The 24728-nt window shown below is 46.3% G+C and overlaps 1 protein-coding gene across 1 annotated transcript; it reads left to right on the top strand.

Annotated features, from left to right (window-relative positions):
• Positions 1-362: 362 nt before the first annotated feature.
• Positions 363-24396, top strand: LOC149431239 (M-phase inducer phosphatase 1-like; the record flags this gene model as incomplete). Its single annotated transcript, XM_089665768.1, has 11 exons — positions 363-449; positions 4629-4748; positions 5447-5581; positions 8244-8315; positions 8399-8545; positions 8744-8830; positions 8912-8974; positions 9058-9156; positions 11909-12039; positions 19389-19500; positions 23321-24396. Coding segments are annotated over 11 exons (1194 nt in total), but the record flags the coding sequence as incomplete, so codon positions are not given.
• Positions 24397-24728: the final 332 nt, after the last annotated feature.

The following is a 24728-nucleotide window of genomic DNA, read 5'->3' as shown; positions in this document are numbered from 1 at the left end:
GCATCGAATTCAGTCTTTCAACCAGGGTTCCTCCAGGGGTTCCTTGAGCAATTTTTGCCTCCCCAGGTAAGTTCCCACTGACATCATTGATCTTTTTAGCAATCTGTAAGGGGGTAAGTCTTCCTAAGAAGCCTTCTTACCTCTGACCATCACGAATGTATCATGAATTGTAGATAAAGTCATTTTTAGCCGGGGTTCCCTGAGACTGGAAAGTTGTGTCAAGGGTTCCTCTGCATTTGAAAAGGTTGAGAGCGGCTGAACCAATTGCTGAACACTTCAACCCAATGATAGAATGATCTGTGCCTGCTGAATCTCCTCTAATGTTCTCTTCCATTTTTTTTTTTTTTTTTCCTCTTCTGCAGCAAAGTGGTCCTACGTTCAGGCGGAACCTGTCGGAATCTTTGGACTGTGAAGTGTTTCATCTGGGCGACTCGGAAAACAAAGAAAATGTACGACGGTCAATGCTGTAATGATCAAGTGCAAAATAAGAGATGCTATTCATAATAAATGCACACTTCATGCTTTATACCTCGAACCCCTCACCTACCGGGCACTTGTACCCCCTTCCTGCCCAGGGCCAATTTTCAGCTTTAAGTGCTGTCGCACGCTGACAATTGCGTGGTCATGCAACACTGTACACATATGACATTTTATTTTTTTTTTCACACAAATAGAGCTTTCTTTTGGTGGTATTTAATTGCCGCTGGGTTTTTGCGCTATAAACAAAACAGAAAATTTTTCTTTATTAAAAATTTTGCAAATGTAATTTTTCTCCTGCACTGATGTGCGTTGATGAGGCGGCACTGATGTGGCATGGATAGGCTGCACTGAGGGGAACTGATGTGGCATGGATAGGCTGCACTGGGGGGGAACTGATGTGGCATGGATAGGCTGCACTGGGGGGGAACTGATGTGGCATGGATAGGCTGCACTGGGGGGGAACTGATGTGGCATGGATAGGCTGCACTGGGGGGAACTGATGTGGCATGGATAGGCTGCACTGGGGGGGAACTGATGTGGCATGGATAGGCTGCACTGGGGGGGAACTGATGTGGCATGGATAGGCTGCACTGGGGGGGAACTGATGTGGCATGGATAGGCTGCACTGGGGGGGAACTGATGTGGCATGGATAGGCTGCACTGGGGGGGAACTGATGTGGCATGGATAGGCTGCACTGGGGGGGAACTGATGTGGCATGGATAGGCTGCACTGGGGGGAACTGATGTGGCATGGATAGGCTGCACTGGGGGGAACTGATGTGGCATGGATAGGCTGCACTGGGGGGAGCTGATGTGGCATGGATAGGCTGCACTGGGGGGAGCTGATGTGGCATGGATGGGCTGCACTGGGGGGAGCTGATGTGGCATGGATGGGCTGCACTGGGGGGAGCTGATGTGGCATGGATGGGCTGCACTGTGGGGAGCTGATGTGGCATGGATGGGCTGCACTGTGGGGAGCTGATGTGGCATGGATGGGCTGCACTGTGGGGAGCTGATGTGGCATGGATGGGCTGCACTGTGGGGAGCTGATGTGGCATGGATGGGCTGCACTGTGGGGAGCTGATGTGGCATGGATGGGCTGCACTGTGGGGAGCTGATGTGGCATGGATGGGCTGCACTGTGGGGAGCTGATGTGGCGGCGCGGATGGGCTGCACTGGGGGGAGCTGATGTGGCGGCGCGGATGGGCTGCACTGGGGGGAGCTGATGTGGCGGCGCGGATGGGCTGCACTGGGGGGAGCTGATGTGGCGGCGCGGATGGGCTGCACTGGGGGGAGCTGATGTGGCGGCGCGGATGGGCTGCACTGGGGGGAACTGATCATCAGTGCCGATCCCTTTGACAACGCCGGTTCTCAGCAGTATTTTCCTCATGCTGTGACCGTGTGAGGAAAGTGCATCCGATAACCGGCAACTGTATTTACTGGTCATCTGCTGTCATTGGACATGGCTGATCACATGGTAAGACCGCTGTGATTGGCCTTTTACCACATCACGTGATCAGCTGTGTCTGTAGGACACAGCAATCACTGGCGGCGCTGAGTGCGTGCAGCTGGGGCAGTGCAGGGGTCATGTTCTGGGAGGACGTCCATGCACCTCCTAGAACTATACAACGGCGCTGTAGCTGTCCTTTGGGAAGTAGTTAAAGGATAAGTTCCCCTTTTTATAACCTGCTACATCTGTTTTCAGGGATGTGACATGTTACTGATGCAGCAGCCCCTCCACCTGGGTCCTCATTGGGACAGCAGGCCGGGGATCTCCTTCCTGCACCCACTGTCACAATTTCTAAATAAAGTCTCCACCCAGCCAGGTCGTTCGTTGAGTTCTGTGAATGGCAGTACTACAACTACCATTACGGCTGACCGCTTGTTCTCAATGAACTACTAAGGGGTGCTCATGGGCTCTCTAGGTGTTTCATTGTTCCTTATTCAGTAACTGCCTGCCTGTACGAGGGATGAGTGGACAGCTACACTGACAGTCTGCAGGAGCCTGAGATTGCACCCAACATCTGCTGATTGCTGATGCAGTACTGTACAGGCTTCTAATGACTCCAAAGACATGCTGGGAGGTGAATTGGCTCCTGTCTAAATTGGCCCCAGTATGTGTATGTATGAATGGGAGTTGGGGACCTGAGATTGTACACCCCTTGAGGGTTAGGGACTGATGTGAATGTACAATATATATGTAAAGCGCTGCGTTCATTGACGGCGTCATTTAACTAGTTGCTGACCACAGATAGCCGAATGACGGCTGCACTTCAGCCGGCCAGTTCTGGGAGAGCATCATGACGTCCTGCCAGAGCGCACTCTCCTGCGCGCCCCCGGTGATCGCTGAGTCCTACGGACATAGCTGATCACGTGATGTGGTAAAAGGCCAATCACAGCGCCTTTTTACCACGTGATAAGCCATGTCCAATGACACGCTGATCACAGGGAAATGCAATTGCCGGTTCTCGGCTGCCCTTTCCTCACGCTGTCAGAGCATGAGGAAAGTACTGCCGAGAACCGGCGGTTGTCGGCACCGATCATCAGGGGACTGATTATCTGTGCCCTGATGATCGGTGCTGCCTGTCAGTGCTGCTTCATCAACGCGCATCAGTGAAGGAGAAAAATTTACCTATTTGCAAAATTTTATAATAGAAACTTTTTTTTTTTTTTGCTTAGAGCAAAAAATAAACCGCCCAGTGGCAATTAAATACCACCAAAAGGAAGCTCTATTTGTGAGGAAAATGATAATTTCATATGGGTACAGTGTTGCATGACTGCTCAATTGTACTTCAAAGTGCGACAGCGTTGAAAATTGGCTTGGTAAGGAAGGGGGTATAAGTTCCCAATAGGCAAGTGGTTAAGTACTTGAAAGAAATAAAAAAAAAAAAAATGTACTTTTTTTTTTTCCTGCAGAAAATGTGGTTTTTTTTTTTGGTTTTTTTTTTTGTGAACTTTATCCTTTAAAAAAAAAAAAAAAAAAAAAATTAAAAATGCTGCAGGTACAAAACATTGTGAGCAGCTTACTTCCTGTATTCCGTCTCTGCTGCACTGAAAACCCAAGCAGTGTTGGCAGATCTGCATGCTGGACTACAGAACTTTCCCTATACTTACCTGTCTCCTGGACTACGATGTTCCCTTATTCTTACCCCTCTGCTGACCTACAACCCCATTACCTACCCCTTTGTTGAGGTACAGAACTGACTCTTCCTACCACATGGTTCTTCTCCGCAAGCCTGCATTTCTTACTCAGCAAAATAATGGTGCTGCCCTAATTCCCAAGATCTTGTCCATGTACCATGTAGGGAAAGGTTTGTTGAGAGATGTAGTTCTGGGGGCATGTATAAATCAGTTGCATCTGAGCACAAAGATGTTGGGGGTGGTAATGCTGCTCTGTGATATGGAGGGATGGGAAAATTTTGGCCATGCCTATACAAATCCCTTGAAGTAACCCTCTTGCTTTTGGGGGGAGATGGACAGGCACATGTACTGTGCTTAACCTAATTGGTTCCTAGTTTTAACTACGTTAGTCATAATCCATGCTCTTACTGTACTGGCCCGCCTCTCAGCTTTTCACTGAATTTCTGCTCCAAAAAACTGGAGGAAATGCACCCATGGCATGCTGTGTTTTTTTTTTTTTTTTTTTTTTTTTTTTCCTTCATTCTCTAGATGTGTGAAATCTGCTGATTAGCTTCTTGTAATGAACTGATCAGCTGATTGCACAACAGTCTACAGTGAGCAGCAGGAAGGAGTATGCAAGTCTACATGGCTGCCAGGGATTGTTTCTCTTCCAAGCGCCATGTTTACAGGACCCAGTTAGCCATTCCTGCCACAACAAACTACAGCAGAAAGCTCCAAGCAGTCACTTGGTGTCCAGAGGCCTTTTGTTATAAAAAAAAACAAAAAACAAAATTTGATCGAGTGGGCGGGCGAACCAAAGGGATTATAAGCGTACATTACAATTCGGCTTTAATAAAACTTTTCTGATCTGCCAATGTAGGTGTCTTTGTTATACATGGCCTGCCCCCCCCCCCCCCCTCCCAATAGCACAGTGGGACGGTGCAAAGTGCTGTCTCCAGTTACTTTCAGTCTGCCGTGTCGGACTTGGCCCCGGTAAAGCACATTGATCAATCGCTTGTGTCTTTCAGGAGCCCTTCCAGTTCAAGTTGCCAGCAAGGCCCAGCTTCAGAGGCATGGAGCCACCTCGGTGTCATGCTAGTGGGAAGGAAGTTCTGGTACAGAGGCAAAAGTCGGCGCCGGCGTGTATGGTAAGTTGCAGCCTTTGTCGGGAATAATACTGCCTGTTCACTCTGATGCTACTCTGGCGGGAACTGTCCTTGTGTCGTGGGTTTTGATTTAAAACTACCTGCACTGGGGAAGATGTGCACAAAAAAGGGGTCACTAGCAGGGGCGGCCTGACAATTCATGGGGTCCCCGGGCAATAGGGGATAATGGGGCCCCTGTGTCCTTGCCCAAACTGAAAAAAGCTTATGAAAAAGGTACCTGGGGCATCTCATGGGGCCCCCTACTGACCCTGGGCCCTCGGGCAGCGCCCGAGTTTCCAAATGGTCAGTCCACCCCTGGTCACTAGCCAGTAGGCTCCCAACAACATCTGATCCTTTAGCTTTTACTGACCTGCCATGTTCTCCACGTAGAGGTGGCAGAGGCTATGCATTGTATCCTCATGGCAGAGTCCCCGGCATAGAACCGTGAGCAGCACAGTAGTGACATCATCAAATGAGAGACTAGCAGTGAGAGGCAGCAATTGATTGGATCTCACACTGCAGATGTACAGTTATGATATAGATCAGGAGTGCCTAGGCACAGGAAGTGCACTTGTATTTCTTAGGAAGTGGATAAAAGTGAGTTTCCCGGTATTGCCTAGGCACGGCTAACATTGCTAGGTGTTTTATCTTCACTTTTACAGTTGACCTAACTTTTTTTTTTTTTTTTTTTCTCTCCATAGTTTTCTTCACCGGGGAAGGATTTTGAGATTCGATCCTGTGACCTGCCGTTCGTAAGGAAATCTTCCTGCACTTCCACCACTACTGAGAGCAGTGATGACGGCTTCCTGGATATGCTGGATGGAGAGGATACAGAGGTGAGACTGTGCTGACCGGCATACCAATGGATGTCTGCCACAAGACGCGTGTCGCTTCTAACAACTTGGCTGCCGGAGCTGTTTTTGCACACGTGTGCTTTTGTTGGGTTTTGAGTTTTGTTGTGGTTTTTGGCCTGAAGATGCAAAAACTCCCAAAACTATTTTTTGTTTATTTAAATTTTTTACTTTTTTTTTTTTTTTTTAACCACTTGAGCTCCTGAGGATTTACCCCCCTTAATGACCACGCCTCTTTTTGCTACTTGGCGCTGCACTAATTTAACTGATAATTGCGCGGTCATGCAACGCTGCAACCAAACGAAATTTACGTCCTTTTTTGCACACAAATAGAGCTTTCTTTCCGTGTAATTTGATCACCTGTGCGCTTTTTTATTTTTCACGCTATAAACAAAAAAAGCCAAACATTTTGAAGAAAAACAATATTTTTTATTTTCAGCTATAAAATATATATATATAGTAAACTCAAAGTTGGTTATAAATTTAGGCCAAAATGTATTCTGCTCCATGTTTTTGGTAAAAAAAATCCCAATAAGTGTATATTGATTGCTTTGTGTGAAGTTATAGCGTCTACAAACTATGGTATAGATACTGCAATTTACGCCATTTCTCTGCTATACAGCGCTGCGCTAGTTTAATGGACAATTGCGCGGTCATGCAATACGGTACATAAATGAAATTTACTTTTTTTTTTTTTTTTCCCCCCCCACAAATTGAGCTTTCTTTCGGTGGTATTTGATCGCCTGTGTGGTGTGGTTTTTTTTTTTTTTTTTTTTTTTTTTTTTTGCCTTATAAAAAGAAAAGGCTGACAATTTTGAGGAAAAAAAACAATATTTTGGACTTTTTGCTATAAAACATGTCCAGTAAAAAAAAAATGCAAAAATCAAATTTAGTCATAAATTTCGGCCAAAATGCATTCTGCGACATGTCTTTGCTAAAAAAAAAAAAACCCAATACGTGTAAATTAATTGGTTTACGTGAAAGTTGTAGCGTTTACAAATGGCGGGAAAGATACTGGGATTTTTAGGTTTTTTTTTTTTTTCCAATGGCGGCGATCAGCGAATTATGGTGGCGATCAGGGACTTATGGCGGGACTGCGGCGGACATTTTGACATTGGGGGGTACTGACTTGGGGTCACTGACATCCCCAAAAACACTAATACAGTGATCAGTGCAAAAAAAAAAAACTGACACTGTACTAATAGCACTGGGGAGGAAGGGGTTAACTTTATTTAGCAGGGAAGGGTTATAGGAGTGAGGGGAGTGTTACTAGGGGGTGGGGTGGGGGTGTGTACTGGGTGGGACAAGGCTGATCAAGAGAGAAACTATTCTTTCTCGATCAGCTCATCCTCGAGCTGACAGAGAGGTGACAGACAGCACAGCTACTGCAGCTGTGCTCTCTGTCAGTTTACCGCCGATCGCAGCTGTGACCCGGCAACTGACATCTACGGCGGTGATCCACAGGACAAATAGGGCGGCAGCGCGCCTCCTATTTGTTTACAAAACACACGTTTTTAAAACGTGGTTTTGCCTGTGAGTGCCGCCCTGCCATCGTATATGTACAGTGGCTGGGCGGCCTGCGGTTAACTATAGCTCAGAATCAGCTGTCGCTTCCCCCCAGCTAAACCATTTCCTTTAGCTCCAGGGAAAGTGACGGCTAATTCTGTGAGATATAGTGATGAAAAAAATGAGAAAAGCCAGCAATTGCATTCAAAAATCGGCACCGATATATAGTGACAGCCAATTACTTGGCCTCTGTATACATTACTCCCTCACTGTATACACTGCTGCCCCCCAACAAAGAGGACCTGTCACTCATTGGGACTATTGGTCCCCTATGTGATGGCAATAAAATAAGTTAAAAAAAATTATATACATGAAAGTAGAGAAATACAAAAAAAAAAAAAAATTGGAGCCTCCCCACCCCCAAATACGCAGACATGTTTTGTTTTAGGCCACATGCATTCTGAATTTTCTGTTGGTTTTGGCACCAGAATTTTTCATTTCGGTGCACCACTAAAAATTGTAAGGCGGTTTAAATTAAATTTTTTTTTTTTTTTTTTTCCTTCAAACACCCCCCCCCTCTAACAATGGAAAGTGGTTAATATATACAAAATCAGGGCTCGACAAATCGCAGGTCACATGGCAACTAGAAATGGTGTCCTGGCACCTGGGCTTTTGTCAGCCATCCGCCTCCCACTTGCTGACCGTGCTATAGCCAACAGACTGCTACAAACGTGCTTGTCCAGTTCTGGGGGGGGTCGTCTATTGACATCCCCTCGGAACCCAGGTGCGTACTCTATGATCGCTTTGTGTCACACAGCTGATCACAGATCGAGGTAAAGGGCCAGTCATGGTGGCCCTTTACCATGTGATCTGTGTCCAATCATAGCTGATCACATGGTAAAGGGCTGCTGTGTTTGGCCCTTGACCTGTGATTAGCTGCGATCAGAGCTTGCTGTCACAGCATGAGGAAAAGAGAACCAATAACTGGCTATACTGTGAAGGGAGATTTACACTGATGACCAGGGCCCTGATTATCGGTGCAGCCTAATCACTGTTAGTACAGGAAATTTGCAATTTCCTAAGTGTGTTTTTTTGTGTGTTTTTTTGAATAATAAAACTTTGTTCCTGGTCTCCTTTCCAGACAGAGCCGGAAATCCCTTTTGGCGTTGCCAGTCTCCTGACCGCTCCCCTGGTTATAAGAAGCACGGGACTGGTGAGTAGGTGAACCCTAGACTTGTTTCCTTCCCTCCTGATTGGTGTAGAATCCTTGTACTGAACTCTGTTGTGACTCTGCAGTGTTGTGAATCCGAATCCCCAACAAAGCAGTTTCCTGTGGCCAGACCTACACTGAAGAGGACGGAGCGGGTACAAGGAGACATGCCGGAGAAGATCAAGAGGCGGCGCAGCATGTACGAGGTGACGGATGACCACGAAGCTGAGAAGGTGTGTAGGACACGGAGTCAACTGACTAAAACTGGTGCAGCTGTGCATGGCAACCAATTGGACTTCAACTTGTTCATTGACGGAACCTGGAAGCTGATTGGTTACTACGCAGAGCTGCACCAGATTTGGTAAATCCCACAATGCCTTGAAAATGTTCCCGTATCTGAGATATTGAGTGTTCTCCCTCTACATCCACAGATGGTTCGCTCGAAATCCTTCTCCAGAGAAACCATAGAAACTATATTTGACGGCGACCAAAGGGATCTGATTGGAGACTTCTCAAAGGTACCTACCCAGCGGTGTGATGAGCAGGTAATTCGCCTCTGCTTGGGTCATGTCATGAGACGGTCTTCATTCCTTCCCCAGGTCTTCCTCTTTCCCACCATCAGCGGGAGACACCAGGAGCTGAGATACATCACCTCGGAGATGGTGAGTCCTGTCTTCTGACTGTCCTTGGCCCTGCCTGCTGACACCGGTCTGTTCTGGGCTCATTTTTGTCTCGTTCCTCACAGATGGTCAAGATAATAAACGGGCACTATGATCATTTCCTTCAGCGTTGCTTCGTTGTTGACTGCAGATACCCCTACGAGTACGATGGCGGTCACATCAAGGTGCGTTGGTGTTTTAGGGTGCTCAGTCTTCCACTGCTGTACCCCAAGTTCACTCCTGTGAGGGCCGTGTTTTGCTCAGGCATGAGAGCCCATTCATTTGGACTCCTGTGCCCAGGACACTTAGGAAAGCAGTCCCTGCACTACTTTGGAAAGCGCAGCCCGCAGGGGAACCTCGGGTTCTAGTGCGTGCGGTGTGCCATTAGAACTAACAGCATCCACCCGCGGGTCCGCAATTCTCTGCGGGTGGTGCGGCCGCACAGGTTTTTGTGCGGATCCACAGTGGCACCACCCGCACAGATGTGAACCGGGGGTCACACTTGAGCTACGGCACTCTAGATGCCGGGTTACACGCCGCCTTCCTGCACACGGCGTGTTTTATGACTCTGTTCAGCCCATGGTGCTGAAACTTACCGATTACCGTAAGCCTCGGCAGCATTCTGGAAGCATTTGACTCAGTAGCAGGCCAATTTTCAGCGCCATCGCACTTGGACAATTGCGCAGTCATGCAACACTGTACCCATATGAATTTTTTTTTAGATAGATAACTTATATTGGTGTTCACCACTGGAATTTTTATTTTTTGCTATATAGATGAAAGTTTTTTTTTCTTATAAAATTTTACAAATCTTTCCTCATAAATCTTGGCCAAAATGTATTCATCTATCTTTAGTAAAAAAAGTAACAATTTTTCAAAATTTTACATTTTTATTTTTAACATACTGTCACCCTGTTAGTGTTTTAATAAAAAAAAAAAAAAAAAATTTACCAAATTATTTTTCTACTTTTTTTTTTTTTTTTTTTTTTTTTTTTTTTTTCCACCCCCTTCCTGCCTAGGCCAATTTTCAACTTTCAGTGCTTTCACACGTCAAATGACAATTGCGTGGTCATGCAACACTGTACCCATGTGAATTGTTTAGTATTTTTTGAGACAGAAAACCTTTATTTTGGTGGTATTTATTCACCGCTGGGATTTTTATTTTGCTAGATCAATGAAGTCTAAACATTTTGAAAAGTGTTTCTTATAAAATTTTGCAAATCTTTTTTCATCTTGGCCAAAATGTATTAGTAAAAAAAAAACCCAATTTACCCAAAAATTTTAACATTTCCAAATTTTTCATTTTTAAATACTGTCACCCTAGCAGTACGGTGTCAGTGACTGTACTTGTGGGGGGTGGTGAAGATTTTCTTTTTTTACACTGATTGCTTTTATAGCCTTTATGGGTGTAAAAGCAATTTTTCTCTGGCTGCATTCCTGTAGCCATTGAAATACTGTGTGAGCTGTGATTGGTCACAGCTTGTCACATGGTACAAGGCTGTTGTGAATAGCCCTGTACCATGTGACTTCTTTGATCATTCAGATTTCACAGGTAGTAAGCAATGTCAGGACGTGACCTCTTTACTACTATTCATGTGATCACTGATTGGCCAATCAGTGATCACATGATCGGGACATCGCACAAAGGATCCTGTACAGCGGGAAATATAAAATATTTTTACATTTTTTTCAAATACTGTCTTTTTAAAGCTACAAATCTACATTTTTGGAATCCATTTACAAATGTTCAAATTGACTTATGTTAAAAAAAAATCTGCAGAAATCTATTAAAAATATATTAAATTTCATATATTTTGTAATATATAAAATGCATTTCAACATACAGTATATATAAAAATATATTGAATACGGCCAAAATTGTAGCATTTCAAATTCATTATACAGGATTTATATGGTGCCAACAGTTTGCTCAGCTCTTTACAATATAAAGGGAGAAAATACAATACAGTTCAATACAAGAGGGTTAGGAGAAAAATATATTTTTCTTCTATATTGGAAAGGTGTGATTGTGGCAGGGGTGGTAAAAACACATGGGGGTTTTACCAAACTGCAAATGTAAATGAGCCCCCATAAGGCTTTCACACTGATGCGGGTTCAGTGCATCTGTGACTTTCCTGTGTTGGCTGTCTTTTGCCATTGACTTCAATTATATCCTGCAGGTGTGGTGCACTTTCTGAAAGCGCAGCAAAACTCATGCCTTCCGAAGATTAGATGCAGAAAGGTTCACCAAACCGCAGGATATGATTGAAGTCTGTGGCTAAGTGCAGCAATCTCATACACTGCACCTGTGGTGTGGGGAAACCGCAGCAGATCAGTGTGAAAGCAGCTCTGTACTATAATACCCAGTGTATTGCTTCACATGGATTTCAAGATCATCTTTCCTGCTGCTGGCACCACTCTGGAGACCACTGGGATAAGAGGTGGAGTGCAGGTGGTATCACTGCATTGGGACAGGAGCCGGCACTACAGAGGAGGCATCGTATGCGGCTCTTGCTCCCAACTCTACAAGTAGTCCCTCTGCATTGCACTCTGTTTAGTGCTTTGGGATGGTGGGTCAGCAAGCCCAGACTGATCTACTGGTAGATCACGATCTACCCCCATTTTTAGATCCAGTGTTCTGATCTCTGTGTATCTCTATGCAATGCAGGATGATCATGACTGGTGAGAAGGGTTGGCAGGGTGACTTCTCTTCCCGGCCTGATGGCCCTTAGCCGGCCCTCCCTGGATTTCAGTTCTTACACATGGGTGGTATCTAGTGTTTCCTGCCTAGGAAAACCTGCCCTGGGCTGACAACCACCCATCACAGCGTAATGCCGTCACCCCATCTGAATATTCTGGAGAAGTCCAATTGTACACTATGCTTGTAACCCCACAATGGCTGCCCATTCATGTGACCTGTGCCGGGTGTTCTTACAGGGTGCCATCAACCTACACATGGAGAAGGAGCTGGAGGACCACCTGCTGAAGAGCCCCATAAAACCCGATGGCACCAAACGAGTGATCATCATCTTCCACTGCGAGTTCTCCTCCGAGCGTGGACCACGAATGTGAGTGATGTCCGCCTGTCTTCTCCCTCTCCCTCCTGCAATGTCACATAACCGCTCCCCTGTCCACAACCGTCCTGCATGAGAATAAAGGGACCCTGTCAAGTCTAAGGCCCTGAATGAGAAAATGGTACCTAGAATTTTTAATCCTTTGTGTGCCCCTCTGACCTGACTTTGGTGCCAAGACCCCCACCACCTGTTGGGAACTTATTGGCCACTGAGGCAATGTCCATTTGGCCGATTGGCTCTAGTAAGCCACACTGTATATACATCTTCTTGGGTTTATATACACTTTTGTAGCGCTTCAGTGAGTAGCATTAAAGGAGAAGTTCACCTTTTTGGCAAAAATAATAAATGCACTTTTTACCTGCAAAAAAAATGTGCATTTTGACTACAGGAGCCTGGAAAGCATTGCACCGGGGCTCAGTAGATCGCTGGTGCCATGCAGGTCTCCTGCAGACCTGTCAGAATATGTGGGGGGTGTATGGGGTGTGCAGTCAAGCAGATATACTGACAGGAAGATTCAATTATTATTATTTATTGTACAGTATTTATAAAGCGCCAATAGTTCACTCAGCACTGTACATTACAAAGGGGGACAGAACATGTGACGGAACAATACCAATACAATGCAAAACATGAGGGGATCGAGGGCCCTGATCCCTGGAGCTTACAATCTAGGAGGGAGGGGATGGTGGTACAGGAGGAGATAGCTGTGGGGGATGGAGTGGTAGGAAGAGTGGAGGAGGTCGGCAAGTTAGCAGGGGGTGGGGTAGGCTTCCCTGAAGAGATGGGTTTTCAGGGTGCGCCTAAAGGAGAGGAGAGTAGGTGATAATCTGATGTTTTGGGGAAGGGAGTTCCAGAGGATGGGTGACACCCTGGAGAAGTCCTGGAGGCGGGCATGGGAGGAGACGCCCAAGGAACTAGAGAGGAGGTCTTGTGAGGAGCGGAGTGTGCGTGTTGGGTGGTACTTGGATATTAGGTCAGTGATGTAGTTCGGGGCAGTATGGTGGACGGCTTTGTACGTCAGTGTTAGGATTTTAAATTTGATCCGTTGCGCAATCGGAAGCCAGTGGAGGGATTGGCAGAGGGGGGTGGAGGACACTGAGTGGAGGCCAGTGGAGGGATTGGCAGAGGGGGGTGGAGGACACTGAGTGGAGGCCAGTGGAGGGATTGGCAGAGGGGGGTGGCGGAAATGGAGCGGTTGGAAAGGTGGATGAGTCTGGCAGCCGTATTCAGGATGGACTGAAGCGGGGATAGCCAGCGGCGAGGCAGGCCAGTGAGGAGGGAGTTGCAGTAGTCGAGTCGTGATATGATGAGGGAGTGGATGAGCTGTTTAGTGGTTTCTGGGGTTAGGAACGTGCGGATTTTGGCGATGTTGCGGAGGTGGAGTCTGCATGTTGCGGAGGTGGAGTCTGCACGAGTTTGTTAAAGATTGGACTTGGGGCTGGAAGGATAGGTTGGAGTCCAGAATGACACCAAGTACTCTGGCCTGCGGGGCGGGTTTGATATTGGCGTTGTTGGATGTGATGTAGAAGTCAATGGGGGGTGGGGTTCGGGCTGGGGGAAGACAAGGAGCTCGGTTTTGGAGAGATTCAGTTTAAGGAAGTGGAGCGACATCCAATCTGACATGTCGCTCAGTATGTGTGTGACTCGGGCTGAGACCGAGGGGGGTGAGGTGGGGGGTTGAGAGATGGATTTGTGTCGTCGGCATAGAGGTGGTAGTTGAAGCCGTGAGAGTGTATGAGTTGGCCAAGGGAGGAGGTGTAGATGGAGAAGAGAAGGGGCCCAAGGACAGAGCCTTGAGGGACCCCAACAGAGAGGGGGAGTGAGGGGGTGGTGGTAGCATTATAGGTAACGCTGAAAGAGCGTTGTGACAGGTAGGATGAGAGCCAGGAGGGAGCAGAATCTCTGAGGCCGAGGGAGTGTAGTATTTTGAGGAGGAGGGGGTGGTCAACTGTGTCAAAGGCCGCAGAGGTCAAGGAGTAGGAGCACTGAATAGTGGCCATTAGCTTTGGCGGTTAGAACGTCGTTGGAGAGTTTGAGTAAGGCGGTTTCGGTGGAGTGTAGGGGATGGAAGCCGGACTGTAGGGGATCGAGGAGGTTGTTGTTGAGGTGAGAGCATAGGCGGGTGTAGACGAGGCGCTCGGAGTTTAGATGTAAATGGGAGCAGAGAGATGAGTCTGAAGTTGTTCGGGTCATTGGGGTCCAGGGAGGGCTTTTTAAGTATGGGGGTGATGTGTGCATGTTTCAGTGGGGAGGGGAAAGTGCCGGAGGAGAGGGAGAGATTAAAGATGTGGGTGAGGGAGCGTAGGATGGAGGGAGGTCGTAGGAGTTGTGAGGGGATAGGGTCGAGGGGGCAGGTGGTGAGGCGGGCATCAGAGAGGATCTTGGAGACTTCCTTGATGGTAGTAAGGTCAAAGGTGTGGAGTGTTGGGGGAGCTTCAGTATGAGGAATGTAGGGTGGGAGTGGAGGTCAGAGCAGTGGTGGGGCCGTGGGAGAGGGGTGATGAGGGGGTAGCTGAGTGAGGGGGAACGGGGTTGGAGGGAGTTTGAGCAGTGACTAAGTCCCTGCGGGTAATGTCGAGGGGGAGGGGGGATGAGGGGGTAGCTGTGTGAGAGGGGACGGGTTGAGAGGGCGTGTGAGTTGCGGCAATGTCCTTGCGAATTGTGTCAATCTTGTTTTTGAAGTGATTGGCAATCTCAAGGGCAGTGAGTGATGTGCTGGGTGGAGGGGGGGGTGGAGAGAGTAGAGAGTTGAAGGCGGAGAAGAGTCGGCGAGGATTGGAGGAGAGGGCCTTGATGAGGGTCAGGAAGTAGGCTTGTTTGGCTGCGTGGAGGGAGGAGGTGTAGGTGCGGAAGGCAGATTTGTAGCGGGTGAAGGTTTGTTGGGATTTTGTTTTGCGCCATAGTCGCTCCAGGGCACGACTGCGTCGTTTGAGGGTTTTGGTGTGATCAGTCTGCCAGGGCTGGAGCGGTCGGGGTCTGGTGTTGCGTGTGGTTAAAGGCGCTAGTGAGTCAAGGGCTGTTGACAGCGCGTTGTTGTAGGCAGTCATAGCCAAGTCGGGGCAGGACGGGGAGGATGCTGTCATGGAGTTGATCAGCTGCAGAGTGGAGGGGGGCAGGGTTAAGGTTGCGGAGGTTACGGCTGGTAGTAGTGTGACATTTGGAGGGGTAGGCGTTGGAGGACGAGGAGATAGAGAAGGTGATCAGGTTGTGGTCAGAGAGAGGGAAGGGGGTGTTAGTGAGGTTGTGGGGAGCGCAGCGGTTGGAGAAGACAAGATCAAGGATATTACCGTCGGAGTGGGTGGTGGATTGTATGCACTGTGCAAGTGCAAAGGAGGAGGTTAAGTGGAGGAGACGGGCTGTGGCCGGGTTGTCAAGGTTGACAGGGATGTTGAAATCCCCAAGAATGATGGTGGGTAGCTCAGAGGAGAGGAAGAAGGGTAGCCAGGAGAAGTCATCCAGGAAGCGGGTTATGGATCCAGGAGGCCGGTATATCACAGCAATCTTCAGGGGGGTTGGGGAGAATAGTCGGACGCAGTGGGCCTCGAAGAAGGATAGGGAGGGGGGTTTGGGAGGACTCGGAAGGTGCTCTGCGGTGACAGGAGCAGACCAACCCCACCACCTTTACGACCGTTAGGCCTGGGTGAGTGGGTCCAGGTGAGACCTCCGTAGGAGAGTGCAGCAGGGGAGGTAGAGTCAGTGGGCTGGATCCAGGTTTCTGTAATCGCTAGGAGGTTGAGGGAAACAAAGAGGTCGTGGATGGCGGTAAGCTTGTTGCACACCGATCGGGCGTTCAGGAGTGCACATGAAAACGGGGGGGGGGAGATTTTAGGGAGCAGGGGGACAGATACTAGGTTGCGGGGGTTGCAGTAGGACGTGTTGTGCGGGTGAGGGAGGTGGTGGAGGGCCAGGATTCGGGGAGATGTCTCCCGCGGCTAGGAGGAGGAGAAGGATGAGAAAGGTGGCATGGGAGCGGGATGTGCAGGAGCGTGAGAAACTCCTAGTGGAGGTGTTGGGGTCAGAGGGAGAGTGGAATAATAGGAGGAGGTGGTGGGTGCCATAGAGGGGTGAGGGAAGCAGTGAGGACACAATATACAAATGTTTAGGAGGAGCAGAGGGATATAGTGAATGGATTTTGGGAATGGAGGAGAGGAAAATGAGTAGAAGAGGAATTTTGGGGGGTGATGAGAGCAGTAGTAGGGAGATGAAAGCAATGAGGGGGAGATGTGCTAGTTTTGGGGTGGAGTAGAGGGGTAAAGAAATGAGATTTGGGAACAGAGGATAGTAATATGAAGAGGGGATGTATTATATAAAGGTACACGGAGTGGGTCTCAGGCATGTAAGATGTTTCCCGGGGTGTTTCCTTGCAGTCTGTCCAGCGTGCAGTAGAGTTTCTTGCTGTTGTGTCTTTCTCCTGCTTTAGTTCAACTGCTGTGTTTAACTGCTTCGCACTCTTTCGAAGCCGCACTCCGTCAGAAGCAGCACCCCCATCAGAGACTGTGCCCCCCATCAGAGATCTCCCCCCATGAGCTGATCTAAATTTATAGGGAGATGCTCAAATGAGCATTCAACTCCACCCCAATTAGAAGCTGATAAGGCTCACATGAATAGGGGGGGATGTCTCATAGGAACCAGGCTACAGTCGTAAACTGGGTGCAACTGGAGGTGAGGACTGCTCAGCATGCACACAAATATAAATACACCATTTGTTCTGAATATAACAGGAGTGAAAGCGATTTTGAGTTAGGAGTGGAGGTAGGAGAGATGCAGTTACCCAGGAGGAAAACAGCAGGGGGTAGCTAATTGAAAACTACAAGCAGCAGACAGCCGCTAAGGCGATTGGGACTTGTAGTTCATTCATTCACAGAACTATTATCTGTCAGAGGGGTGGCAGCTGTGGCTATAGGAACATGTTAAATGTTCCACCCTAAAAATGGCTGAATACCAATGGTGAACTTATCCTTTAACCACTTGCCCTCCAGAAGATTTAACCCCCCCCCTTTCCTGACCAGGCACTTTTTTTTTTTTTTTTTTTTTCACCCAAATGGAGCTTTCTTTTGGTGGGATTTGATCACCTAGTTTTTTTACTTTTGTGCTATAAGCAAAGATGGATTTTTTTTTTTTTTAATTTATAACCAGAAGTGAGAAATCAACTTTTTTTTTTTTTTTTTTTTTTTTTTTTTTTCCCTCAATTTTTAGGCTGAAACGTATTCTGCTACATGTCTTTGGTTAAAAAAACTGTAATGTGGCTTTTGTTGACCACCTATCGCATTTATTGAGGTGCTAAAATGCCAGGGCAGAACACCTCCCCCCCCCCCCCCCATAACACCCCTTTTTTTGGAAAGTAGACACCCCAAGGATTTTGCAGAGGCATGTTGAGTCCATGTAACATTTTATTTTTTGTAAATTTTTGTTTTTGCACACAAAGTTGTCACTTTAATGAGCTATTGCTCATGCATGCCATGGATATATGTGGAATAACCCTGATATCTGATGTCTCTAGTGGCAGGGATACAGGGATCAGTAAAATGTTTTCTATACTCACACTGTACTAATGTTGCTGGGTGATCAAAGGGTTAAATGTGCTAATCGACCGTGTGTGCATGTAAAATGTAGCGCTTTTACTCAGTGCCATGTTCTCTCCTCTCTACCTGGACTGACTGGGGGGTGGGGGCGCAGGTGCATTCATACCCCAAAATAGGAAGCTACACAAGATTGCGTCACTTTGCCAAGAGCTGCTGCTTGCCCACAAAATGCGGGTAAGCGGTTGGCAAGTAGTTTTTAAAAAAACCTTTTTAATTTTTTGTATTTTTGTTTTTGACTAGTACAATGTGGTGGTAATCAGGGAGATATTTATTTGATAGATATTTGATAGATAGATATTTATTTTATTTGATAGATATTTATTTTATTTGATAGATATTTATTTTATTTATTAGATAGATATTTATTTTATTTATTTGATAGATATTTAACCACTTCCTGTCCGGACACTTTTACCCCTTCCTGTCCAGGGCAATTTTTAGCTTTCAGCGCTATCACACTTTGAATGACAATTGCGCGGTCATGCAATACTGTACCCATATGAATTTTTTACCATTTTTTTGAGACAGATAAAGCTTTATTTTGGTGGTATTTATTCACCGCTGGGATTTTTATTTTTTTTACTATGTAAATGAAAGTTCAAAAATTTTGAAAAAAGTGGTTTTTTTTTTTTAAATAAAATTTTGCAAATAAATATTTCATCATAAATCTTAGCCAAAATTTATTCCGTTTTTTATTTTTTTAGTAAAAAAAAAAAATCCAAATTAGTTTATAACCAAAAATTATAATTTTTAAACACCTTTTTTTAAATTTTATTTTATTTTTATAATTATTTTTTTTACATACTGTCACCCTAGCAGTACACTGTCACCAAGGTGACACTGTACTACTTGTGGAGGGTGATGAAGATTTTTTTTTTTTTTTTTTTTTACTGATTGCTTTTACATCCATATAGGATGTAAAAGCAATCATTTCTCCTTCTCTGTCTGCATTCCTGCAGTCATTGAGAATTACTGAGTGAGCTGTGAGTAGTCACAGCTTGTCACATGGTACAAGGCTGGTGTGAATAGCCTTGTACCATGTGACCTCTGTGATCATTCACAGATTTCACACGTAGTAAGCAATGATGTCACAAGTGACATCTTGCTTACTACTTTGCATGTGATCACTGATTGGCCAATCCGTGATCACATGATCGGGACCTCGTACAGAGGTCCCGTCCGATCGGTGTTTCACTGTGTTCGGAGGACACAGCGGGCACCGGATCGCGGTGGTGCGCGCTCCCAGGGAGCGCGCACAGCTAGAAAAGGCGGGTGCCGTTTATGGACGGCAACCCGACCCTGGACTGCCACCGCCATGCCGTTTATAAACAGCAGGCGGACGGCAAGAGGTTAATATATACTTTTCAGGAGAAATTATCTTTATTTCTCCTGCAAAGCTTGCTATCATGAATCTAATGCATTCTTGAACAGTCATTGAGTTGAGTTTGACAGCTCAAGATGGTGATCTGTAGCTAGAACTGGTCACATGGGGTGCTGTGATTGGCCCAATCACAACTCACTAGGAAGAACCAGAGCTCTTATAAATGAGATCGATTCAGAACAGCTTTGCTTACAATGTGATCGCATAGCGATCACATGATCACCGGGAACTTCATTCTGCTGTGCCCGCAGTTGGGGAGCTGCAGTCCATGGCGGGCGGTTGGGAAGCGGGTAACGGCTGTGGTGTAAATCTCCTGGTTTTCACTACCTGATGTCGGTCAGTTGCTCCTCGTCTCATTCAGTGTCTCCTTTTGGTTGCAGGTGCAAGTTCCTCCGTGAGAAGGACCGGGACATGAATGAGTATCCAAGTTTGCATTACCCCGAGCTCTACATCCTGGCTGGAGGCTACAAAGACTTCTTCGCCAAGTGTAAGGTGAGATTCATGACAGAGCTGAATGAGCTGCAGAACTTCTGTCTGAGGCCACCATAGAAGTCCTTTCAGCTGCAGCCTCTGCTGGGGAAATCTCTTTCCAACACAGGCATTGGTGTTGCACCGAAATAAAAATTCTGGTGCCGAAACTGAAAATTCAGGATGCACTTGGCCAAAACTGAAATGGTGGTGTGTTGTTTTTTGTTTTGTTTTTTTTTTTTTCCTTAAATGTTTTTCAAACGCATTTTTTTTTTTTTTTAAACACTTTAATGAATAAGAAAACAAAACTCAATATGTAACAAAATTTTTTTTTTTTTGTGAAAGATGTTATGCTGAGTAGATACCAAACATTTCATGCTTTAAAATTGTGCATGCTGGTAGAATGACTCCAAACTACAGTACTAAAAAAAAAAAAAAAAAAATTCTACAAGGTTACCAGTTCAAAGTTATGAGGTCTAGTGCTAGAATTATTGCTTTCGTTCTGACGTTCGTGGTGATACCTCACATATGTGGTTTGAACGCTGTTTACATATGTGGGCATGGCCTACGTATGCATGCTCCACTGTGAGCACGGGGGGGACGGAGGTACTTAAAAATTTGTTTTCTTGTTATAATTTTTACTGTCTTTTTAAGAGAATTTACATTTATATAAATATATTTAGATTAGTTTTTTAGAAATAAGCAAACAAGCAGTGGCAGGTCCTCTTTATGGAGAGATCTGGAGTCCAGGCCCCGCATCTTTCCTCTGCAATTTTAAAGCATTAGATCAAACAAGCCTTTACATGGTGCTGGAACCAGAAGTGACGTAATGATGGCGCTTCACTCCTCTCTATGCCCTTGGAGGACTAGAGGCCATCTTCTCGTCACTGATTTCGATGCCCAGCCGTATCGTTGGATGGGTTCTGAGGAAAGTCTGAACCTCTGGAAGGTGGCAGGGCTATTTTTGTCAGATTCTAAGTGTGGTATTTTGGAATCTATTGTTGTGAACCTACAACATGCATTCAAAGGAGCTGTCCATGCAAGGGAAACCAGCCATTGTAAGGCTTCAAAAACAAAACAAATCCATCGGAGAGATCGCAACATGAAGAGCGGCCAGATCAACAGTTTGGTCCATTCTGAGGAAAGAAGAACGCACTGGTGAGCTCAGCAACATAAGGCATGGATGTCCACAGAAGACAACAGTGGTGGATGATCGCAGGATCCTCTCTATGGTAAAGAAAAACCCATTCACAACATCCAGACAAGTGAAGGACACTCTCTAGGAGGTGGGCGTATCATTGTCAAAGTCTACAATCAAGAGAAGACTTCACGAGAGCAAATACAGAGGGTTATTTATTTCAGGTACTTATATAGTGCTGTCAATTTACGCAGAGCTTTACACATATATATTGTACATTCACATCAGTTCCTAACCCTCAAGGGGTGTACAATCTAAGGTCCCTAACTCACATTCATACATACACATTAGGACCAATTTAGTAAAGGTCCAATTAACCTACCAGCATGTCTTTGGAGTGGGTTCACCACAAGGTGCAAACCATTCATAAGCCTGAAGAATAGAAAAGCCAGATTAGACTGCCCAAAAAATCTAAAGTTCTGGAAAAGCATTCTTTGGACGGATGAAATGAAGATGGATCTGTACCAGAATGATTGGAAGAACAAAGTGTGGAAAAGGTTTGGAACAGCTCATGATCCAAAGCACACAACGTCATCTGTAAGCCATGGTGGAGGCAGTGTGATGGCATGGGCATGCATGGCTTCCAGTGGCACTGGGTCATTGGTGGTTATTGATGTGACAGAAGCAGCTGGATGAATTCTGCCGTGTTCACAGATCTACTGTCAGCCCAGATTCAGCCAAATGCAGCACCGTTGATTGGATGGAGCTTCACAGTACAGATGGACAATGATCCAAAACACACTGCAAAAGCAACCCAGGAGCTTTTGAAGGAAAAGTGGAATATTCTGCAATGGCCGAGTCAATCACCTGATCTCAACCCCATTGAGCTTGCATTTCACTTGCTGAAGGCAAAACTAAAGGCAGAAAGACCCACAAAGAAATGAAGACAGCTGCAGTTAGAGCCTGGTAAAGCATCAGAAAGGAGGAAACCCGGTCTTTGGAAATGTCCATGGGTTCCAGACTTCAGGCAAAGACTGGGTTTCCTCCTTTCTGATGCTTTGCCTGAAGTCTGGAACCCATGGACATGACCAAAGCTTTAGAAAGGAGGAAACCCAGTCTTCGGAAGTGTCCATAGGTTCCAGACTTCAGACAGTCATTGCCAGTAAAGGATTATCAACAAAATAATAGCAGTTCCTAAAATTTTTATTTGATTTTTATGTTCTACCCCTTGAATTAAAGCTGAAAGTCTGCACTTCAAATTCATTTGGATTGGTTTGTTTTAATTTTATTCTGGTGGCATACGGAGCCAAAAGTGAAAATTGTGCCCGTGTCCAAATATCTATGGACCTAACTGTGTGTGCTCCAAATTTGGAGACTCTGAAAATGTAGCTAGGACTGCAGTACACTGGGGTGCTGTGACATTGGAACCCTCTACCCAAATGCTGCAGCAGCCAGAGGACATGAGTGTGGTGGAACTGTTCTGCCTGGGCTTCCTCGTGCGGAGCGATGCGTCTCAGCCAATGGTCCCCTTTGTCCTGCAAGTCTTCCAGCGCTCTGCCAAGGTGGTATTAGAGCTCAAAGACATCCTTCCCCGATATCCCAAACCACGAGTCGGAACTTCTTGTAGGGTGAATGAATCTTTATTGAACACAGTTCAGTATATACTGCACATCCTGGCAGTAATCCCTGCCCCCTTCACCCCCACCAGACAGTCCGGCACCTAGTTTTCCCCACCCACAACAAAACTCAACACAACAGCAATCAGCACAGTATGAAATCTAGAGAAGTGAAAGACTACAAGTTCACATTCCCCTAAATCAGGGGTAGGCAACCTGCGGCTCTCTAGCTGTTGTGGAACTACATTTCCCATGAGGCATTACAGAGATGACAAAACTGACCATTACAGCTATGACTTGCAGAGGCATGATGGAACTTGTAGTCCAGGTTGCCTACTCCTGCCCTAAACAAACAGTGCAGAATGCCTGTCTACATAACTGCTGCTAAAGATATACAGCTTTAAAAAGAACGGCAAGACCGCGTGGCAAGGGGAGAACGGCAAGACCGCGTGGCAAGGGGAGAACGGCAAGACCGCGTGGCAAGGGGAGAACGGCAAGACCGCGTGGCAAGGGATAAAACCTGAACAGGGCAAAATGTTATCACAAAGGGGCGGTTTGTCACAATGAGGCTCTGGAGAAGTCCTGGTGAGGAGACTAGAGCTAGACAGCAAGGAGGCCTTGGGAGGAGTGAAGAGGACTGTTTTGGTGATTCCATTCTTTGCATCTTTCCATCCACTGTAATGTGTGAGGGTGCGTAGGATAGAGGCTGTAGTAGTTGAGGGAACAGGGTCCAGGAGACGAGAGTTGAGGTGGGAGTCTGAGTGAAGTTTGGTTACCACCTGTAGTAGCTGGGTCAAAAGAGGAACGTATTGAATTCGCTGATAGACCGGGTATGTTTAATGTGGCCATTTGCTCATTGGAAGTTCTCCCCTTCATGACCAAGCTGCTACGGGGGAGAAAAGCATAATAGGAGTGAGTGGTGTGTCCCATCCTGCTTTTGTGAGTTTGCTTTACTAGCAATAAAGTTTGTTTGAACTTCCACTGTTGGCTGGATATCCATCCTGTAAGATATGCCCTTATCCGTTTTTTTAAATGGAAATCTTTCATTTGTCCCATCGGTGGTTTTCATGGTCTTCATCTTTCTCAACAGTCATTCTGTGAGCCCCAGAGCTACCGGCCCATGCTGCACGAAGATTTCAAAGAGGACCTGCGGCGATTTCGCATGAAAAGCCGGACCTGGGCCGGGGAGCGGAGCAAGCGAGAGCTGTACAGCCGCCTCAAGAAGCTATGAGGGGACATCAAGCGGCGTTCGTCCTGCTGAGCGGGAGAAGGTGGCGCCATATTGTCACAATGCTCCAGATGCCATCAGATTTGCACAGATTTCTGGGAAATGAGGGTCAGGCTTGTGTATTTGGTCAGACCGGAGATGAACTGCCTGGAGCAGACGCACCTCAGAGGTCACCAACTGAACCAGAGACTGACCACTGTTCCAGAATTTTTTTTTTTTCTTTCAAAGCTTTGTGAGTTTGCCCTGCAGATGGCGGCAGGGTGGGGGAGGGTGTCACCAGCCTATTGGTGAATGCAGAGCGCCATCCTGGCACTGAGACTTCCGGAGACGCGGTATTCGAGGATGACTCGGCTTATCGTGTGCACGGCAATGTTTTATTTTAACTTTCTCAATTTTGAGAGTGGAGGATGAATCCAATTTTATTACTGATGCTGCATCAGTTTTTATTCCAAAAGTTTTTTTTACCATGTTGGAATTTTTTTTTTTTTATGTTGGAGTAAACCTGGTTTGCATGTATTATGGGGTGTGTTTTTAATCAGTGTTTATATATACAGCGCCGAAGATCAGTCTGCATGGGTAGAACATAGGCTTTGTATTGAGATGTTTGGTGGTGGAGCCAATTTTTATGAAACGTGGAGTTGTTGCCCATGGCTACCATTTGATTCAGTCTGGTTGCTATGGGTAACTGTATTGCTTTTCATAAATCGGTCTCGTGGTAAGGAGTTTCCACTGGTGGCTCCTCCATTCCTTTAGAAGGCCTCCATGGGCCCCAGTTGCTCATTGTTAGAAATGGTGGAACATTATGGAGGAGGTGGCTGGGGCTCTTCTTTTTGGGACAAACAGCTGAGCAATTACAAACATGTTTTGTATTCAGGCCACCTGCTCTCTATACTGACTGTCTCTGACATGTGTAAATAAAGTTCTAATGTTTAAATCCAGCATGGCCCAGTATTGGGCTTGTTTAAAATCCATTGCGAGAATGACACTTCCTTTTGCATTTGGCAGATGGTTCTACTGCTTGCAACCCCTTCAAGTAAATGAGAGCTGCAATGCATCCAGTTGTGTGGCATTTTAGGGGTTAATGCCTCTGTACTGCTTCTAAACACCCACTGTGGATTGCTCTTCAGAGGGCTAATGCTAGTGCAAAGGAGCCCATAATGTGGCCCCCCATCCTTAACCTCTTCACACCAGTTGTACACAAATGTGCGGCCTCCTGGCGTCTGGGCCTAGACGCAGAGTGGCCGCACATTTGCGTTCTATTAAAAAAAAA

This window comes from Staurois parvus, unplaced genomic scaffold (genome assembly GCF_062004578.1).
Source record: "Staurois parvus isolate SC_StPar_1 unplaced genomic scaffold, SC_StPar_1.0 ptg002333l, whole genome shotgun sequence".
NCBI lineage: Eukaryota > Metazoa > Chordata > Amphibia > Anura > Ranidae > Staurois > Staurois parvus.
This window is presented reverse-complemented; position numbering and strand designations above follow the sequence as displayed.